Source organism: Triturus cristatus, chromosome 9 (genome assembly GCF_964204655.1).
Source record: "Triturus cristatus chromosome 9, aTriCri1.1, whole genome shotgun sequence".
In the NCBI taxonomy this organism is placed as follows: Eukaryota; Metazoa; Chordata; class Amphibia; order Caudata; family Salamandridae; genus Triturus; species Triturus cristatus.
The window spans coordinates 731114942-731135844 of NC_140592.1; the positions used below are offsets into that span (position 1 = coordinate 731114942).

General features: G+C 44.0%; 1 protein-coding gene across 1 annotated transcript in view; it reads right to left on the reverse strand.

The window, feature by feature from the left end:
• Nucleotides 1-706: 706 nt before the first annotated feature.
• Nucleotides 707-20903, reverse strand: part of LOC146798630 (adenylosuccinate synthetase isozyme 2-like) — a 70955-nt gene continuing 50758 nt past the window's right edge. Inside the window, exons 12-13 of the mRNA XM_085625947.1 lie at nucleotides 15086-15235; nucleotides 707-1365 (exon numbers count right to left, since the gene is read on the reverse strand). Coding sequence (XP_085482073.1) covers nucleotides 1313-1365; nucleotides 15086-15235 — 203 coding nt within the window. The 3' untranslated portion in view covers nucleotides 707-1312. The remainder of the gene's footprint in view (nucleotides 1366-15085; nucleotides 15236-20903) is intronic.

Genomic DNA, 20903 nt, shown 5'->3' on the forward strand with positions numbered 1-20903 from the left:
GTTTGTAGAGGGGCCATTACGATATCTGCAAAGTTGTGCTTAGTAAATATATGGGAGGCAACAGACCTCAACAGCAAGGATCGTCTCTGGGTGACACTGGGCGTTCTGGATGGCCAAGCGTGACATAGCTAAGATGTGGAGGGCTACGTCCACCCCAATTTTGAGGGAATGGAAGGACGACATGGACTGGTGTATCCAAGCTGAGAGGGTGATCTATGAGGGCTGAGGTTGTCCAAATAAATGGGCGAAAGTTTGGGGAAAGTGTAATATAGATGGATGCTAGGGGCACCTGTTAATCGAGTCCACCCGGTGGAGTGGTCTTAAAGAACTTTGCATTACGAGGCTGAAAAATGTTGGAGAGGTCGGGATACCGTGAATGTCTAAGAAGTCAGTGGTGCTCGTCCACTGTTCTGTATCGCAATACAACATACCATGATATGTGCTGTCATCGTAACGTTATGTTCGATTATTTCAATGAAAAGATTTGAAAGAAAAAAAAAAAAAAAAAAAGTCTTGCGCATCATGCTAAAATCTTAAAACTCTGGCAGCAAACCATAAGCTGGAATTTTCTGACTTTGTCCAACTTTGGCAGTGGAATAGCAAAACCCTGCATTGAAAGGAAAACATTACATATTGCAGATCCTGGGTCTTGGAGGAGAGAATGTGTTTGAGGTCAGTCACCCAAGAAGAACCTTTTCCAAAATGGTACAATAATTACATCTCTTTATTGAAGTTTTTCTCAATCAAACCAGGTGTTCAAAAAAATAAATGCAATCAAGTGCTCCCAGCAACATCGGACATCAGCCCTTAGCCCTGCACTCGTTTGGTGTGCATGCACACAAAGGAAACACACAACAGGCATAAAACTCTATACCTCTGTCTGCAGTCCTCGAGAGTCCTGGAGGGAAAAATACTCTGAAAACTTGTCTTGGCGATGACACCAAGGATGGAAAGCAGGCTGTTGAGTATACAAACAAGACGAAACAGATAGACACCAGGTGACCCCCCTCCCCCCTTTCCCTGGAATGTCTCTTAATAATGAGGAACCTTCAGTAAGAGGTATATAGGCTAAAGTATTGAGAGGTAGCATGCCATCAATCGGCACGCTCCTGGGCGCACTCTGCTTATTTACAATATAAAACAGGGTTGGGTTCATTAAAAAGTTCATTTGCAGGAATAGAGAATCAGTGGATCTCCCCTCCCTACTGATCCTGTGTACGTCTCCAGCTGCAGTCCTTAGGAGTCAGGAAGCGCTCTTTAGAAGAGAGAAGCCAGTCCATCCCAGAGAGCAAGGTAAGGCGGAGTGTGGTCTTTAGAAGAGCTTAATTATCGACTCGCGAGATTTACCAACTCCGATCCATTTAACTGTAAGAAAAAGAAATAATAGGAGTCATCCGTGAGGACAACCATATACTGTTACACATTAAACAAACAAATCTTGTGTTCTGTAACCAATACCACATACGTGTATAGCCTCCAGTTCTGGAGGCCACATCTCAAGTAGAGCCCCAGTTCTGGAGGCCAGATCCCACGTACAGCCCCAGTTCTGGAGGCTACATCTCATGCAGAGCCCGAGTTCTGGAGGCCACATCCCACGTAGAGCCCCCAGTTCTGGAGGCCACATCTCACGCAGAGCCCCCAGTTCTGGAGGCCACATCTCACGCAGAGCCCCCAGTTCTGGAGGCCACATCTCACGCAGAGCCCCCAGTTCTGGAGGCCACATCTCACGCAGAGCCCCCAGTTCTGGAGGCCACATCTCACGCAGAGCCCCCAGTTCTGGAGGCCACATCTCACGCAGAGCCCCAGTTCTGGAGGCCACATCTCACGCAGAGCCCCAGTTCTGGAGACTATATCTGGATTATACAGCCCAATTCTAGAGGTCCATTCATTCATAAAAGCTTTATTCGATCTTAAACACAAATAATGATCATAAAAGCACATACACTTAACAATAAAAAAATTCATCAAAAACGCCAGTAAAACCATTAAAATTACAGATAAATCCCAATTTGTAAATTAGTTAAAAAGCTTTCTTTTCTTTACACAGGCCCAAAGGAAGTTTGCCATTACATAGCTAATAAAAGGATCGGCAAGTTTTTTTTTTAGATAGGTAAGGGCCACTCTACATTGCCTAAAATTGTGCAGTTTCAAAACCGGTAATCAATATCTCGCTCGTTCCTCTTTGTACAGATCACAGAATAAAATAATATGTAAGTCGGATTGATCTGACATTCCGTCACATGAGCAAGCAGAAAGGTCGCTAAGCTTATATTTTCCCGCTGGATACCCTACCAACAGTGGGAACAGATTCAAACAGAATCTTACTAGTTTGAATCTGTGTTTTAGATTTAAAATCTCCTCTAAGTAATGATAGACTCTAGTAGGGGTGCGAGACTCGTATGTCCCGACTGATGGCTTATCTTTGTGTATCTCTGTACGCTCGTGGGCCATGTTAGCCAAACATTTTACTTTTAAAAAGGTCTTTGAAACTTGCAGACAATTGCTTGGATTTTTATACAGGTCCTCCATGCACAGTCTAATCAGAGTGGATCTTACATAGCCCAATCATCTTACTATGTGCACGTTATCCAGCTCGAGGCAGTCCTTTATGATGTGTTGTGTTAGGGGGAGCGTGTTCTTCCTCCAGATTGAGGGCCATAGCACTAAAGGGGCTCGCCTTGTCTGATCGCTGATAAACTTAAAATCCAATTCCGCATGGCAGTTAAAATTGGGGCATGAAACCGGTAAGGCAATTAACCGTTTCAGAAATGTATCCTCAATAGTCTGCACATGGGTAATATTAGAAGTACCCCCCGCCCCCGCTCCATAGGTGGTCAGGGATACTGTCTTTGCCTTGTATGTACTTTTTATAGTTCTTAGAGGCTTAGAGCCCAATCTTTAAAAAATCTAATAATACCTGCCAGGCTTTTTTCCATTGCCAACCCCCTATTTTTAATCATAGGTGCCCAAGTATGGTGCTTATCAAATACGACACCCAGTTTGCAAGCCCCTAAGTAGAAGGATGAGGTTTTACCTCGCCCTGCTTGCCTGGTTATTAAGATAAATGATTTGGATTCATTTGGCCTTAGATTAAGGGAGCTCATAAATGAGGTATAAGCTGTTAGCATATGTTGCAACGTTCTCCCTGTTCTGGCCACTAAGCCCGTATCATCTGCATATGCAAGGAGAGGCAATGATAGTGACCCGAATTTTGGAATGTCCTGGGCTATACCTGCCAGTGCCGCTCCTAGCCCATTCGTATACAAGGAGAAAAGGAAAAGGACGAGAACGCACCCTTGCCTAACTCCTCAAAGAATCTTAAAGGAACGGGTACAAGCACCGTCCTTACCATACGGCACTGAGGCGGTAATCTGGGAGTAGAGCTGTCTAAAGAACAGGAGTATTGGAGGATCCACCCCCATGGCCTCTATTATCTCACAGCCTACTATGATTTACACAATCAAATGTGGGCGATAGATCCATGAAGGCCATGTAGATTGATTCACCTCTAGCCCTGGTATATTTTTCAACTCCAAGGCTTAAGTTCAGGCACTGGTCAATGGTACCACTGCCCCGTTGGAATCCATATTAGCTGGGATCAGTTTATCTTTGTCGTTTGCGCATTCTTCCAGCCGGTGTAGTAATAGCCGCCCCATTAACTTTGAGGTGCTGTCCAGGAGAGATATTGGCCTATAGTTCCCTGGCTTGCTTTTGGCTCCCTTTTTAAAAATCGGAACGATAACACTTGTGCCCCAGGATGCCAAAGGGCCATCTTTGGCAATGGCATTAAATACATTCTGTAATAGGGGTGCCCATAAGACATGATTTTCAAGAAATAGGTCAATGGGGACCCCACCTGGGGCCTTCGCCTTGCTGCACCTATCCAGCCCTTTAATTATTTCCTCAAGGGTAAATACAAGAAAGTCAGTGTAAGGAAGAGGGACTGGGGGATGCTTCACCATCTGGTTTACCCCTGACCCAAAGATTTTCTCAAAATGAGCCACCCAAGCATCCTCACCGACATGGGGATTCTAGGGTTGGATCAGTGGCATCCTTAAAATACGGGTTTTTTTTTTAACCACCCACCAGAAGTCCCCGCTATTGATAGTTAGGGCAGCTCTTTCCAGGCCTCTTCTCTCAGGGATTTTTCCCCTCTGCTTCCTAGAAACTTTATATTTCTTTCGTAAGAATTTTATTCTCTTGGTTTCTGGGTACTTCTTTCAAGGATTCATGGAGGGTTTTTAGGGCTTGGGAGCATGCACAATCAAACCAATGCCTTACTTGAAGTTCTTTTACGGAATAAGGCCTTATTTACAGCCTCTAATAATTTTGAGAAATCCTGGATGATACGTTCAGCAGATCTGTTTGTATCCAAGCAATTTTGTATACGGTCCAGATTTACTATTATTCCCTGGGTTGTGTTTACCTCATCTACGGTAGACCATTTTAGTTGGTAACCGCTCTTTCTTGCTAGGGCTGGTGTCTCCATTATCTTAGTTGTCATCTCACAAGAGGAGCCTAATGCTACAGAAAAGGAAAGGATGGCGTGATCACTAAAAGTGTGAGAAAGCGATTTCACCCGAGTCAGTTTCCTATCTACGATATCAGAAGTCACGAGGTAATCAATAGTTGACTCATTGATTGCGTTTGAAGGTTGTTACGAATTCCCCATCATGTTCGATCTGTCTGTTTCTTATCTCCAGGTTTCTAATGGTCATAATTAAAGCCTATCATCTAGTTCGAGTAGCCACATCTGGAGTAAAGTGTCCAATTCTGAAGGCCACACATCCAAATTCAACATATCACAGACAAGCCAGAGAAGAGGTATCAGGACATTGCAACTATACAATACATCTCAAAACGAAGAGATTCAAGGATTAAAATCCTTATAGCTTACTAAAGAGACAGGCGAGTGGAAACAACTGTAAGAGTAATGGGAGAGGGACAGGGATGAGGCATATTCTTATAGACGTGTGGGTCCAGAAGGACCATAATGTGAGATACAACCCAGGATGCAGACTCAACTGTAGCAAAGACACTCTTCAGAGAAAGGAGGACAAATGTGTGAAACAGTCTAGGGGTGTAGAATTGTATAAAATATCTGCTTTTCCGTGGGAAGGAATACATCATAAATGTACTTGTCCTGTAAAAACAAAATCCACTTGTTACTTTGGTGCCATGCTGTGAGGTGACCAATTATGGCAGTGCTGTCATTATTTCAGAGCTCGGATAATAGCCTTTCTGATTATGAAGGACTTGTATTATAGCAGTGTTTGTATTCTTGTAATGCCTCCTTTCAGCAAATCTATATACCAGAGCTGAAAATGGCGAGAAGTGGTCGTTCCAGGGTTGGAATACCCTTATGAATCTGCACACTATGCGAATAACAACAGTTTTTACCAACTGCACTGTAATCTCTTCAGACACGGGGAGGGGTTGGAAATTTGCTCCAGACAAGGGCAGAAGTAAAACTTTTCCAGGATGGGAAAAACAGGGGTTGTAGGGAGTGAACTTGCACACGCTCATCAAACTTTCGCATGAGCAGACATACACATGCATATTTGCTCATGATAAAAAGCAGTTAAAGACTTTAAGAGTAGAGTTAACACCCACTTCTTTAAATTCTTGTGAATTCATGAAAGTTGCACATGTGCACCAACGTAAAGACATACCATGTATTCTTTGTGAGCAAAGAGTAAATATTTCATAACAGACCTTGGCTACTATTATTATTTCACCAACTCACTCTGAAACGTGTATGCTGCCAATTAAAGTCACTCATTTTACTCAGATTATGCCCCGTAGTTGTAAGTGGAACACACTTGTGTCCCCAGTAACTTGAATAGTTTTGAAAAATGTGCAACACATTCTCCAATAACATGTCCACATTCGTGATGCTACGGCACCCCAGTGCTCTTTTGAAACAGCTGAATTGCACACAATAGTCCATCTGATTATGCACAGCCTTTAACCAGCAGGTCTCTTCTTACTCAGTGTATCCTCATTTGTGGAACAAAGGAACCCATATATACGCCCCACCCGTGGAGATTTCCTGTTATTGACAATGTCTCAAAATGCGTTCCCCTCATCTTTCAGAGGATCGTTTGTAAATGTCAAATAAAAAAAATTAAACACTTCCATTCCTCAATGAAATCCTTAAATCAACACTCCACCTCCATAGCAAAGCCAACCAAATCCTGATGATAGAAAACTTCAAATAGTGCGTCCCCTCTCCTTCAAACAGGTCGTGAATGGTCCAATGCACACAAGTGGTCACACACTGGGTCTGATGTTTAAACACACACAATCTTGAAACCTCAAACCCAACACCCAGAGACATGGTCAGACTTTTCTTTCAATTCCATTATCCAAACAAACTTAACCTACAAACCCAACAGCTGCATCAGTAAATACATGTCTGTCAGTCTCATCAGGCATGTCACAAAACGAATGCAGGGGAGTTCGAAAAAACTTGTAATACCATCAAAGCGAATCAATAAGACTGAATTGACTCTGAAACCCTGTTCGATACACTGTACTACCATATCTTATCACGACACCCTATAATCAACCAAAGCCAAAAAAACAACTTGGGCATTAAATCAAGTGGTTCTGTCAAGAACTAGCCAAACTGAAACATACAAACCACAATCTAGAAAGCCACTGATGCAAGTCAAATCAACTAAAACGCAACATGCTGCAAGGGACAAAGGAGAGGGTGCTGTAGAGCCACCAAGAGAGCCAAAAAAGTGACTATCCTGTTATATAACTGCATCGCCTCACTGTCTGAGATTTTCTATGGCCGTTTTAACGATGCTGCTGCTCTCCCGTGTGATGAAGCCATCTTGCGGACTCGAATCTCCTTGGTTCTATCCTCTACTGACTTTTTCCTCGATAAAATTATTTTGAAAACCTTAAAATTAACCTTTACTTCTCCTTCCCCTGGTGTCAAGGATCTCTCCAGTGTATAACTCTTGAATCGTTGCTAATCTTGACCATTGACGCACAGGGGTTGTAATGTGTGTCTCAGTGCTTAACCGTTTTGTGGCCGGCCTGATGGTTGTAGGCCCGTATTTGTCCTTTTCATGTGCACAAATAAAGGTTTTTAAAAAAAAAAAAAAAAAGAGAGCCAAAAAACATTATTTTGCCAACACATTAAATTAGACATCCAATCAGACAAAAGAAAGCTTCACTATTGAACAGCAATTGTTTAATTTTGAAGCCCTGAAACACTTTCACGTATGAGTGGCTGATAAAAAAAAGAGACCTTTATCACGATTTTTGTATGTGTTCAAGCCCTTTGAAATGAGCAATAATTTCCGCTATCCTAAATAAATCAACCGAACACCCAAAAACAAAGTGTATCGCCTTAACTCCAGTATTTGGCTAAATAAAACTTTCAGCTGCACCGATAAAAGGTTGCCGAGAGCTAATTACGATCTGCCTTGAGTTGTCTTTCACTGAAGAAAGTCTAACCTGTGCACAGCATTTAGATTCCAGTCTCCGAGGGTGTAGGGGCCCAGCTCTTGGCCCTGAGAAAATGGGCAGCGAGACTCAAGTCCAATTCCTTACAGTGTTCCATAGGAACAAAGTTGCTCAAAGAACCCCACCCACTATCTTTTGTGATCGTGCATTTTCATATAAATTAGGGTATACCATGTGTGAAATTTCCTGCAAACGTTTCTTCTCAAGTTAAAAGGTTCCTTAAATGCCTGCATGGAAAAAGGATCTCAATTGCGATGCACACAAGACAAAGCCGTTTAGGAAATGTAAAGCAAGGATTTGACAAATATCTGGTCTCATGTGTAAAGAGATGGCTACATCCAGGCAATCGAAACACCACTGCAAGATAGCCTGCTTAATACCACAGACAGCAATGCAACATCTTTGCTGTGTTTGAGATTTGCAGAGCAGATACCTGAAAATCATTTTGCAAGTTTACAAGACACTGCTATGTAGACCCCGACTAGATAGCAGATACACAGCTGAGCCAAGCTTTGCAAAAGGGCTGGTTTAGTTAGCTAGTATTAAAATCAACATGCCACCCTTCTCTTTTCCACTACCTTGAATAGGCATTTCCCACTGCAAGAGATGGGGACAAGCTTGGTACTCTATTCAAAACAGTGAGTGATTCAGAAAGAGAGAACCTTTAATTAGTCGATTCTCAGGGATGAAACCATTGTAAATTTACTATTCCAAGATACTAATCCCAAATGGCTGGATATAATTTGCTTGAAAAGCTGCTTATCCAAACTAGTTAAAATTACAGAGTACATCTAAACATGGTGGTTCATCCAAAGGGCCAAGCAGCTGGCATGGACCTAGCAAAAGAAATAATTTATTAAAGTAATACACAAATGAAGCATTCTGTAAGGGGAAGCATTTGAGCTCAGAATTCCCGATAGTGCGTGCGGATACTAAAAAAGGCAAGATAATCTGACCTACATGAAAGACTTCCTTTCTAGAGCCTGGAGGCAGAACATCAATTAGCAACTTTTGCAATCTTCATTAGAAGGGTTCCTGAAAATATCCCGCAGCCCTGAAAAAGTGTCACCTATGAGGAAAAGAGAACTGAAAGAAGATGAAACTTGCTAAATTTAGACGTCAGAGGACCAACGCTAAATGGGCCATTTAGGAGCATTGACTGTCACTTTACACTTCCTATTTCTCTATACATGTATATCACCTTGGAAACTAGAAGCAGAGGGAACAAGACATTAAAGAGTTGAAGGTTCCTGCTAATTAGAAACAAATTATCTGTGAAACCTAGCCCTGTACCTTTCCAGGAAGCAAATGGATGGCATTTCATATTTAATTCAAAAGCTCGACAAGAAGTCCCATTTCAGAAAGAGAAGACAAAACACGTCAGCTAATCTTTGCTTGAGGATGTAGAAGCCAGTTCAGAAAGTCTGTTTAAATGTTGTTCTCCCATGCCAAGCAAGTAGTCAAAAGACTAATACTTGAGGGTTTTAAGTCCAGAGCTTAAGACTCCGCTCCCATAAATGAGAGCAAGGATCCCCACACATTTGATGAACTAGTACTAGGCCATAGTGTTTGTACATTGAGAGAAACCTTCTCAAAACTTCAACTTCAGACTGTCTTGAACGCTTGTGAATGAAGGTGTCCTGAATAACCACACTTCTCTCAGGAGCAAATGAAGAAAATTGTTGTCACGTACTGGGGCACTGCGGGATTATGTTCAATGTCACATCGACTACTACTGCCTCAAACTATGGTCAATATCAAAAACTATAACTTTTAATACCAAGGAAATATCTGGACCCAATCAGCATATGGTGAGATAATGCACAACATGAGAATCAAGAACAGGTTTGTACTGCAAAACTGAAGACTGGTGCTAGAACCAGGGAACGTTTTTCCACACTAACAATCACCCAAGACAAACATGTCCATCATCAGTAGATATAGAGACTCGCAGCAGCCTTGAAGAGACATTGCCCTGATTTACCAATTTCCCAGGAAAGGGGAGAGGTTAGTTCCCATGTACCAACAAAAATAACGGCAACTACATCGGTCACCTTGATTCAAGACTCCGGAAGCATAGATTAAGTACAGGTGGTTTGCGGCACTGAAAACCTTTTCAACTACTCACAAGCCTATGAAATTCCCAAAAACGCTGACATCATTCAGGTTGTCGGCCCAGACAGATGCAATCCCCTAACTGTAGTCTCAAAAAACTCTCAACCAGGGTCACTATTCTGAAAAACTCTCAAGGGAGAGATAATGGATTCAGGTATAAGTTGGTGCACAGACGGTCTTCATTCTGAAGTTAATGACTAAGGGAAAATAAAAACTTTGGACAGATTATCCTAAAGAAAGGAGTTTAACCACCAATAGATGAGAGCAACCTCTCATCCTGCAGCAAGATTTCTATTTTCATCCAGCCTGCTGTGGAAACTTGCAGGAGCATCATGAGAAGATCCCGTTATAGGCAAGCTCTTTGCTGGCAGAGAGGTGTCAAGTGAGCATTACAAACCCATAAGAATGGCACGACAGCCCAGGTAAATCATATGCCTGGCTTTGGCACAGGTGTCAGAAAAGAAGTCAAAATAATTCTAGTCTGTTTCTAGGAGGGGAGGGGGGCTATTCTAATGGCAAAGAGGCTAAGATCAGCAGAGTAAAGCCATGCACAGCTGGACTGTCCATTCATTTTCTGACCAGCAAGACCATGGTGAAGTTCTGCAGAGATGTCTCCCTTAAATCCCCTGCAGTTCACATAGCTTGAAGAACAAAGCTCTTCTGACTAAAAAATGGGAGGTGGGTATCGTCCCTCCTTTAGTATGACCCAAGAGGAGTCTGATTTGCATCATCATGCTGTAAACTTCCCGTGAGGAAGTGAATGTCTAAGGGTGCAAAGGGCATACGTTTTTAGGTTTGTGGTTGTCAGATGCAAACATGGCAGCTACAATGTGTTTATGCCTAATACAGTCAAATACTTGCTTATGCAGTAATAAGGAACCCCCAACCCATTTTGCATATTTTGTTATATCAGCATGTGGGTAGAACAATGCAGCTTGGTCTACATTCCAAAAGCTCAGATAAATCTTTGTTTGTTGCAAGTACCACTAATTTCAATTCAGAGAGCAATCCTAGGGTTTCCATGCTTTCAGGTCTGACACCACAGAGTATGCCATGCTTTACAAGTGTCTCAAGCCCACTCAGGCATTTTGGAACATGTCCTGGTGAACACGAGAGCAATATAAGGTTGCCCCTGCTGAAACATACCTCCAAAGAGAATGACCTACTCATACTTCTCCTTTACTGAAAGGTTGAGCCCAAGTACAAAAGGGAAGCAATCACAAATTCTAATGAGAAGAGACACCTACTTTATCTTATACATTCTTGCATGAAGACCTCCTACAGAAGCTAAGTCCTAAAGAGAAATCCTGACAGGCAGGCCTTGAACGTCAGAACTGTGAGTAAACTTAACACTAAATAGTAGTACACCCAGAACACCAATTAGTATTTGTGCAAATCTGCTTTTAAGTCATTTGCACTGAAAGATCCAGATTTTAGCCACGGACTAAAAGGCATTAACGTAGTCCCCTTAAATGCAGAACAAGAACAGCAATCCTAAAAGATGGCAGAGATCGTGTAAGAGTAGGACTACCTTGCACTCAGAATACACAAAGTAAAAATATAATTTGCCAAAACTGCTCTCATAACAGGAAGAAAATCCTATTAGGCTGATTCGCTAAAATCTTTTCCTTTCTCAAAAGGTCTGTGAACTACCTTTTGCAAATAGAAATACCAAGTATAAATAGGTTGGTTTGCACAACTCTGAAACAGTGGGTTGAAATCCGAACGACCTCATCAATATTCATGAGTTAGGTTGCAAACTGTCTCTCACTAGAACTGGATGCCATCACAGGGATGGTGGCCTGCTGGAGACAGAAAACCAAAGAGAAGAAAAGGTATGCAGTTTCTGTGGGGGAGGGAGGAGGGGGCTGGGTTGGTCAACACCCCTACCCTAAGGTAGAGACGGGGTGTCTCCCAATTTGGGAAGTGGGGCCCGAACACACCCGGTTTGGTGTCATGCTTGATCATAGGTCTTGCTCCTGATCAGGCCGGCGCTGCAATGCCTGACCGGCACCCTATGAGAGGCTCTTTGTCGGAGAAAAGATGGGATCTGGCAGTAGCGTGGCGTACTTGCTTTCTGCGGTTCAGCTTGGTCGCCTTGGGAAGAGTGAGATTAAGAACATGCGATTTCGAAAAGTTGATTTTGAAGCCAGAGGCTTGTTTGAAGGCTTCTTTCTCCTGCATCAGAGGAGGTAAGTAGGTGGGAGGTTTCGTCTGCTTTGTCATCAGGGTGGAGTGCTAATTTATGCTCCCTGAACCCAATCTGTAGTCCCCCAATACCCGTTTTCCAACGTATTCGTTCGGGAAAGGACTCCAAATAGAGGGCAAAAAGTAGGGGGGGGGGGGGGGGGGGGGGGGGGACAGGGGGCAGTCCTGATGAGTGCCCCTAGTGCTAGCAAAAGAATGTGACATCAGTCCATTGATCCGAACAACTGCCTTAGGCCGCAGATAACTGCACCATACCCAGCTGCAGACTCAAGCGCCAAGGCACGCATAGCAAAGAAACAGGCCTAACTAGCCTTGTCAGAGGGTGGGCTGGGAGATCCCCACTTAAGATACTATCAAGCAGCTCAGCTCCGTTACATGGTGAAATGGTCTAGGCCATACACAGAAAAGCGCTTGTGCTTCATAGATCATGCTGTAGTTGGCATACAGATCTGGTAAATACCATAGCTGGCTAAACCCTACTGCACTCCAGGGGTTTAGGTCTCTCCAGTGACCTGTGCCACCACAGGAGACTGGGACAAGGTACAACCCTAGTGAAAGCTCTCTACCCGCAGAGCGCCCTTGACTCCATTTATAGGCAAACCAGATTTCCCGCCAGCAGTACAGGGACCTTCCTTCGCGCCCTGGCAAGCTGTAAACTGCAAAAGGCAGGGCGACCTCTTCGAGGTTGACAGGATTATGGCGTTTGCGCAAATCCAATTTAATTATGGCATTCCATCCAGTACCCATTGGCAGTACATTGCCCTTCAAAACTGCCTCTTGCAATGTCACATTCACCCCCATGCGAGCAGACACCGACCCCCTTTGAAAAGTGGCTCCTCACTCACTCCTCCGATAAAGAACTTGTATATGTCAGAGGGTATGCGTTTAACGCCCTACTGGTGCCCTCTACGTCACAAGGACGCTGGGAGCATCAATGTGAACACACACGTTGACTGCCAAAGAATGGGGTGATATTTGGCACAGGGCCCGCGCTTCTGCATGCAGTGCGTATGGTAAGGGAATGATGCTGAAGATTGCCCTTTACTGGTACTATACATCAGTAAGGGTGGCTAAGTGGAAAAGAGGCAGAATGCAACTTGGAGACACTGTGGACAAACTGTCATACTTACACATCTTCTTTGGCACTGCCCCAAGATAAAATAATTTTGGGCGGAAGTCTTGGTTGACATTGAAATTTATGACACGGATATCCCAAGATTCCCCAGTTACAGCCTTCAAGTAGTTGAGGAGGCAGACTATTACACTAGTGCTTGGTGCAGCTAAACAGGTCACACTGGGGGCCGGAATTGGTGCAGTCACGCCTGGACTGGCTCCACGTTATGGGATCTCCTGAGTATGGAGAAAAAAAAAAAAAATGCAGCCATATCCAGTATGCTACCACACTTTGATAAAACCTGGGGCCCTTGCGCAAGTATCCCGTTCGATGAATTCAGGGAGCTAACTTGCCCAGCTTACTTAAGAGTTCTTGGCCTTACCCGCTTGGACCATGATACTCAACGAGGTGCTAGGGACGGCTTACCCCATTTCTTTCCCGTCTTTAGTACTAGTTGCTCTACATTCTCATCTGTCGTAAGCTGTCGAGGGAGTTTATCCCCGATCCAGTCCTCCCTCCGCTTTCTTCCCTTTGCCCTCTCCCCATCCATCCTTTTCACCTTCCCACCAATCTCCCCATTCTCGCGATTTTCTTATTGTCCCCCGCCGACCTATGGATGTAGGTGGGATTAATGTTGTATTGAAAATGGACTAAACTCAATAAAACAGAGTTAAACCTAAAATTAACTGGCACCAAGGACAGAATACACAGCTGCCTGGGATGCACAGTTTGGTACTACCTGTAATAGGAGAATGAGGAGAAAAAATAAAGGTTGCAAACACATCCCCAACCAAGTGTGTCTTAGTTAGGCACTGGACAACCCCACTTTAGGGACAACGGGAGGAAGGCGGAAAGAGGGGAGGGTTTTCTGACATGTAATGGGTTTAGTTCAATTTGAATGCTGAAGGAAATGCTAGATCTCTCTTCCAAGAGATGAGAGCACAGTGAGGCCACTCAGATCTCTGCTCACAGAGGGTTTGGCTTGTGTTTAACTGCATGGGGTGGGGGGCGACCTCAATCTTTTCGTCTCCGATTTCATGGCCAAGAACCAGTTTTGTTGTTTAGCAGCACACTCCCTGTGGAAAGGTAGGTGAGCACGGGTTCTGCAGCTCGGTACAGGACCTCTACTTTTGCAAAATGGCAAAGCGGCTCTGGATCAGTGGAATGATATACGAGTGCAGGGCTAGTATAACAGTAGTGGTTTTTAGAGGTGGTGTAGATATTATGATTTGTTAAATCAGTCTGGAAAGGGGCATGCTAGATAAGCTCAGCAGCACTCATTCATCGTCAGTAAACATGCACCAGAAAACAGCCTCCTGCATTTTTAGATGCTTAACAGGCCACAAAACATATGCTGCTGCATTTCCATTATGTGTTGACCAGAAAAAGAAAAATACAAAAATTTCCTTTCCTTATTTCTAAGGGTATCTGACATTTATTTTTAGGCCATACACAAACGGTTGAGGATTCAAGTTGGTGCCTTTTGTTAAATTCAAGATTTGAAACCGATCTATTCAGAGAAAGGGAGACAGCATGTTGCAAATGTATAGTCTTTACCCGCTATGGGAGAAAAAGGAATAGCTAACAAACTAACATCCAGCTGCCCGAGCACTTACAAAACGTCAGACTGTGGATTAAAGCTCAAAGAAAAACAGTGGTTTAGAAAAAGAAATTTAGTCGAGGAAAAACGAGAGAATAGGAAAGAAAAGATGCATGAATATGCATGCTTAAAGTTAGCAACATGTTGAATTGATGGGGAAGGTTTCGTAGAAATAATTCAGACACATCAACATTAATTTCTGTGCATCCTCTATTTCAGGATGTACTTGCCTCCTTCTCACTCCAGATTAATTTATCTCCACTCAGCAGATGCCAACACTCACAACTCCGCATACTGCTTGTTGTATGTGAAGGTGGTGAGGTTTCTGTGCTCACCAACATATCACCTAAAGGTCACAGAGTCGTTTTTTTACAGTGCTTTCCTCCCAGACATGAATAAGACCAAACCTGTTCTACTTTGCCTCATCTTCAAATACTGGGGATTAGAGAATCCAACAGTGAGCAGACCCAGCCATTAGCAGGGGCATTACAGGACCAGAGAAAGGATGGAAAATTGAAAGAGGTAATGGGGACAACAAAGTATATTTTGCTTGTTAAACATACCTGGCACTTTTAGATACTCTTCAATGAACCGGATGTATTTCTGTGCATTCGCTGGCAGGTCTGAGAAGCTCCGGGCGTCCACTGTGCTGCACTTCCACCCTGGGAGAGTCGTGTAATCCACATCTACCTTATTCAGTACCTCTTGATTGGCTATGGAGAGAAACCATTTGAAATAAACGTTCTGCTCTCTGATTTCTTTTTTAACAACAAACTTTATTGTTTTGTACAGTACAAGGGTCAATCAAGAAAGGCGACTTCGTACTAATATGAAACACATAAGCACCTTTACTGCAATTTCCTCCCACCACCCTGGTCTGCAAACATCAGACCCCAACCCCCCCCCTCCCTCCCATCCCAACCTATGCCCACACCCACGTCGTTCCATCGCGCAACCTGACGATTGCCACCGTACTGTAGGGTTCAGACACCTCCATGACTGCTCTCTGATTTCTAAGAACCAGTGCCCTCATAGAACACCCAATCTCCCACCCAAAGCACTCCCAACTGGGGCAGTGGATCAAGAAGACTACAGCTGCACAGACTCAATAACTTTTGCAGAGCCAGTGAGAACCGATGGGGCTGCAGTTGCACAGACTAGAAAGATCACAACCACAGAGAGTTAGAAGTCCACTGTTGTACAGCACCAGAGATCGCAGCCATCCAGCTGGAACAGTCGAATTAAAATCAACAGTTGCAGCTTCTAGCTTTCCTGGGGCCATCCAGCTACACAGATCCAGCAGAACATTCAGCCCTATCCATGGGCTAGTGTTTACACCAGCATTAAAAAAAAAAGAAATGGAAGGCTCAAAAAAGAGTGGAGTTTAAAAAGCGTACATAAAACTTCTCTACAAGATACGTGGCCTGGGTAATGTAATTCTGCATATAGCGAATCTGAAAACATCAGAAGTGCTAATAAGCTAGTTCAATTCATATAGCGAAAGTTACTTTAAAAAAATATATTTATTGGGCCTCCAGCAAGGTGGGCAATTCCCTGGGGTAAGCAAACAGGCAGCATTCCTCTCCCAATGCTTGACATCTAGACCAGGCTTTACCAAAAATATGTTGGAGATAACATGGTAGAAGAACCAATATCAAAATGAGTATATCATGTAAAGAATCAAGGGGTTCCCTTATGAGTGGACGGGGGCTTCCTATGGCAATCCCAAGGTGCCCGGCTAGAGGGGAGTGTGGTCGAGCAGCCTTAGGCTTAACAGAGGATTGCAAGACATCTGAAAATACACACAATGGTCAATAAATAAGACGCACGTGTCAAGAAGGGGATTCACACCAATTTATATAAATAGCAAGTACCTTCATACATGTTTAGGCATCAGAAGAAAATCTTTCAGGTAAGTACGTTTTTAAATGTGAATTCTCTTCTATTCAAAAAGTTGACAGTGCAATTTCTGGAGGTTGCAATGTTATCCTATGGGAGGAAAAGTCAATGCGCCATTCAGGTATAGTACAGTGACTTACAGTACCCTTCTCCAGGAGTTAGGGTGAGTGGTGGGCAAGGTCCAAGGTAGCACCAGCAGAACACAACCAGCAGACCACAACATGCAGCACTAGGGCGGCCAGGTGCAGAGGAGCACAACAGCGTCGGGTGTCCAATGGAGAACGGTCATTGTAAAAAGGAAGCTTTAGGCTTCGACTGGGGGACCAGTCGGGCTGAACCAACAGGGGGGCTCAGGGCTCATGATATTCGGGGACGCAGGGACATTGTTGGTACTCTTCCCCACGGTCCAGGGGCGAAGGGTGCAGAGGGGTCCTTCGGTGTTGGGGATTTTCTTACTGCAAGCAGTTGAGGTAGAGGGGGCCTGCATGCAGAGGCCGAAGGAAACGTTGGAGAGTCCACGGCAGGTGTCACCACACTGGGCACTGTTTCTGAAGGGCTGGGGGGGGGGGGGGGAAATCACACCGACACAGTTGGCCCACTTTAACTCTGGCTTGGGGCCACAGGAGCAGTGGTGTCTTTACTGCAGTCAAAGATTCCGTCTATGGGACTTTGGGTGCCTGCTGGGTTCAGGGAAACAGGTCCGCTACTTCTCAGGAGGGAGGTCTCGGTTTCTGAGTGAAGTGCTGGCAGGTATCCCGGGCTTTGGGGACTCCACAGCTGCAAGACAGGCAACTTTTGGGTCAACTGGCGAAGGCAGCAGGCAGGTCAGCAGGGTTGGCTGCAAGTCAGTTGCTGGATCTTCTGTTCTTGCAGGATGCAACTCTTCTCGTCCTCCTTCGTCTTTCAGGTCGGCAAGATCTGTTCTTCTGGTGCAGGGGCTCCCCTAAATGCTGAATTTAGGGGCGTTAGGGGAGTGTAAGATAGTAGCCATTGGGCTACTGACCCTTGGGGTCAATATGCCCCCTAAGTGACCACTTCCTGTGGGAAGTGGGCATTACCCTGTCAGAATTCCTAAGTAGGTCATCATAGAGATGGCTACTTCTGAAAAGTTGTGTCAACCTCAGTTTAGCCCACCTTAGAGGTGGTACTTGCCCGAGGGTGGCAATCCTACCTGACTAGCTCACTTTCCCACCTGTCCAGGTGCCAAAGAGAGAGTGTGAGTGTGAGTGTGAGTGTGAGTGTGAGTGTGAGTGTGAGTGTGTGTGTGTGTGTGTGTGTGTGTGTGTGTGTGTCAGCTTCCTCACTTGTGAGGGGAGCCATATTTTCATTTCAGAGGCGGCCCTCCCTGTGGGAGGATTTGTGACGCCCTCTTTCAGGACAGGCTTTTGATCTAGGTCTCCAGAGAGCAAAAGGCGCTCACCCTAGGAGGTCAGAACAGTGTCTCGGGCTGGCAGAAACCAGTCAGCGAGCACACTAGGTTTTCAGGGGGGACCTCTAAGGGGCCCTCGCTGTGCATGTACTGGTAAATACAACACTAGAAACATCCCCATAGTCGATCAAGCCATGATGTTGCTGTGGGGAACTCATTTTCACCAGTGTCCATCCAGCACATGTTTTAAAATGGCTTCCCTGGTCACTTGTACTGGCAGTAATAGGATGGACTAGCACAGGGGATATTAAGCACCCTGCCTTAGGGCTACTATGCCTGCTGTAGGGTAATTTACAACTAGTACATGCAGTGTTAGGGGACATTGCACAGTGGGATGTGTGACATGTGTTTTCACTAGTCTGCACCAAGATACAGCCTGCAGTGGCAGCCTTGCAGGAGCTTGGTGAGGGGTCCCGTAGGGTGGCCCAACTTGTGCTGCAGCCCTTAGGGACCCTCTTTAGCACCCCAGGCACTAAGTACCAAGGGTATGATTTTCTAGGGACTTACAGAGGGTGCTAAAGGTTTTGCCAATTGGAGGAAACAATTGTACAGTTTTGGGAACGAGCTCTGGCACTGGGGACCTGGTTAGCAATAACCCAGTGCACTTCCAGTCGAAATCACATCGGTTACCAGGCAAAAAGTGGGGGGTTACCATGTCAATTCAATTCAATTCAAAAATGCTTTATTCGGTATGTACAAGTACAACCATGTAGCAACATACATCAAAACAGTTAAGAATCAAATTTATGAAAGTTAAATAATGAAACATTTAAAATTACATCACTATCCATGCCAATATTGTTAAATCAATAAAGTATATCACTTTGTGTACAGAGTTAAATTAAATCATTAAGTACATTTTGGCAATAGTTGTTAAGGGGGGAATTAATTCAGTTTGGACATTTTAGCAGCAGTTTGTTTGTAATAAGGGTTTGTGCAAATGCCAGTGCTAAAATAAATACACAACAAGCAATGTAACTTCACCATAAATCACCAATAATCATAAAATATAATAGCCAACAGGTGAACGGGGATAACGAAAGGAGGGAATCATATAATAATTGATTTCCTGTGCCAGGTACATTTTAAAATGTAGGTGGCCACGCGATAGCACACATTCGGGGAAGCCAAATCAAACAACAATTGTATTGCGGCTCTTGTATTGTATGTCTTGTATTCTAAAAAAAGTTGCTTCAAATAAAACTTTCTACAACCAGTATAAAAATTACAAAAGAGTAAAAAGTGGCAGATGCTCTGTTTAGATTTCCCGTCGCATGGGCACAGACATAACCCGGGTTTTTTTACGGTTGGGAAGGCCACCAAATGGTGGGCTATTCCCAGCCTCAGGCGTGCTAGAACGAAGCGATGAGAATTAATGCTAACAAATGTAAGATAGGGTGGGAATCTTGTGCTAAGGTTGTACTCCAAATATAATTTGAACGTACTTTGCATTGCATACTCTCCTTCATTCTGGTCCCTTTTGCATGGTCCAAATAAGTGGTTTTAAGGTTACGCTTTGTTAAAACCGATGTTGTTAAAATATCTTTAAAAATATCCTGACCAAAGAGAATCTTATACCAGGAGTGAATGTGCTCTAGCCAGGGGATTTTCGAATGCCGATCAAGTTTAATACAGTCCAAAATTACTTCCTGGGTAAACCTAGTTTCTTCTTTGGCCCATATGGACCGCCATAGGGACAAGGGACGCAATGCAATCAGATCTGAGGCATAATTTATGCCTAGCTCTCTGTGGGTAATCTCGTTTGGGGCAGAAGCGGGGAGGCATAATAGTCGTTTCAGGTACTTGTTTTCCTCTTGCTGGATGGACAGAGCAATCTGACGATTATATCCCCATATCCCTGCTCCATACAGGGCAGAGGACATGCACCTTGAATTATAGATGGAAATCATCTCTCGGATTCTACGACCCCCCAATTTGGAGGCGAATCTGAAGATGCAGTTTGTATTTCTGGTCATCTTCAAACCAACACTGGATTGCTCGTTTACCCATCTCCCATCACCTGAAAAGGTAATACCTAGGTAGCAAAAATGTCGAACTGCCTCAAGTTTATCCCCATCTAAAAAGAATGACTTGTTTTTCTTTATTTTCTTACCACAAGTCATAGTCATAGTCTTACCCTTGTTAATTTTAAGCTTTCTGCCCTGAATAAAAATATGAAACTTCTCAATTAACTTTTGCAACCCATTCGCGGTCCTGGAAATCAGGACCGCGTCGTCCGCATATAATAGGACGGGTATTTGCTTTCCATTGATGATGGGAGCATCAGCATAAAATTCTTGTAAAAATTGATCAACCTGATTTATAAAAAGGGAGAATAAAAGGGGAGCGAGCACGCACCCTTGTCGGATCCCTCTACCAATTTTAAAAAGGGGGGTGCATTCACCATTTGTTCCGAATCTAACCTTACTTGAAAGATTACTATACATTCTAGCCAAGAGGTGGATGATTTCAGGTGGTGCGCCCATGTCAAGTAGTACTGGCCAGAGTAGTGCGTGTTCCACTAAATCAAATGCAGAACTTAGATCGGCAAAGCACATAAACAGATTCCCCTCCTTGGCTTTAGTGTACTTGCCGATAATAAGTTCAAGGTTCACGCACTGCTCCATAGTTCCTAGACCTCTTCGGAACCCGAACTGAATAGGCGAAAGAACATTATTGTCCTCGGCCCAGGTCTCTAGTCTTACCAAAAGTATACTACTCAAAATCTTTAACGACGAGTCTAAAAGTGAAATTGGGCGATAATTTCGTGCTTCGGCCCTAGAACCCTTTTTAAAAAGTGGTACTAAGATGGATTGACCCCATGAGGTTGGTAACTCGTCCTCAATTGCAGCATTAAAATAACGGGTTAAAATGGGGGCCCATAAAACAATCTCAGATTTGAAAAAGTCCACGGGGACCCCATCTGGACCCGGGGCTTTCCCCCCCTTACTCTTTTCAATTGCCTCAGTCACCTCGCTTAATGACACCGAGAACAGTAATTTCTCCCATTTAAAACAGGTTGGAGTATCAGTTAAAACATTAGAATTAAAAAC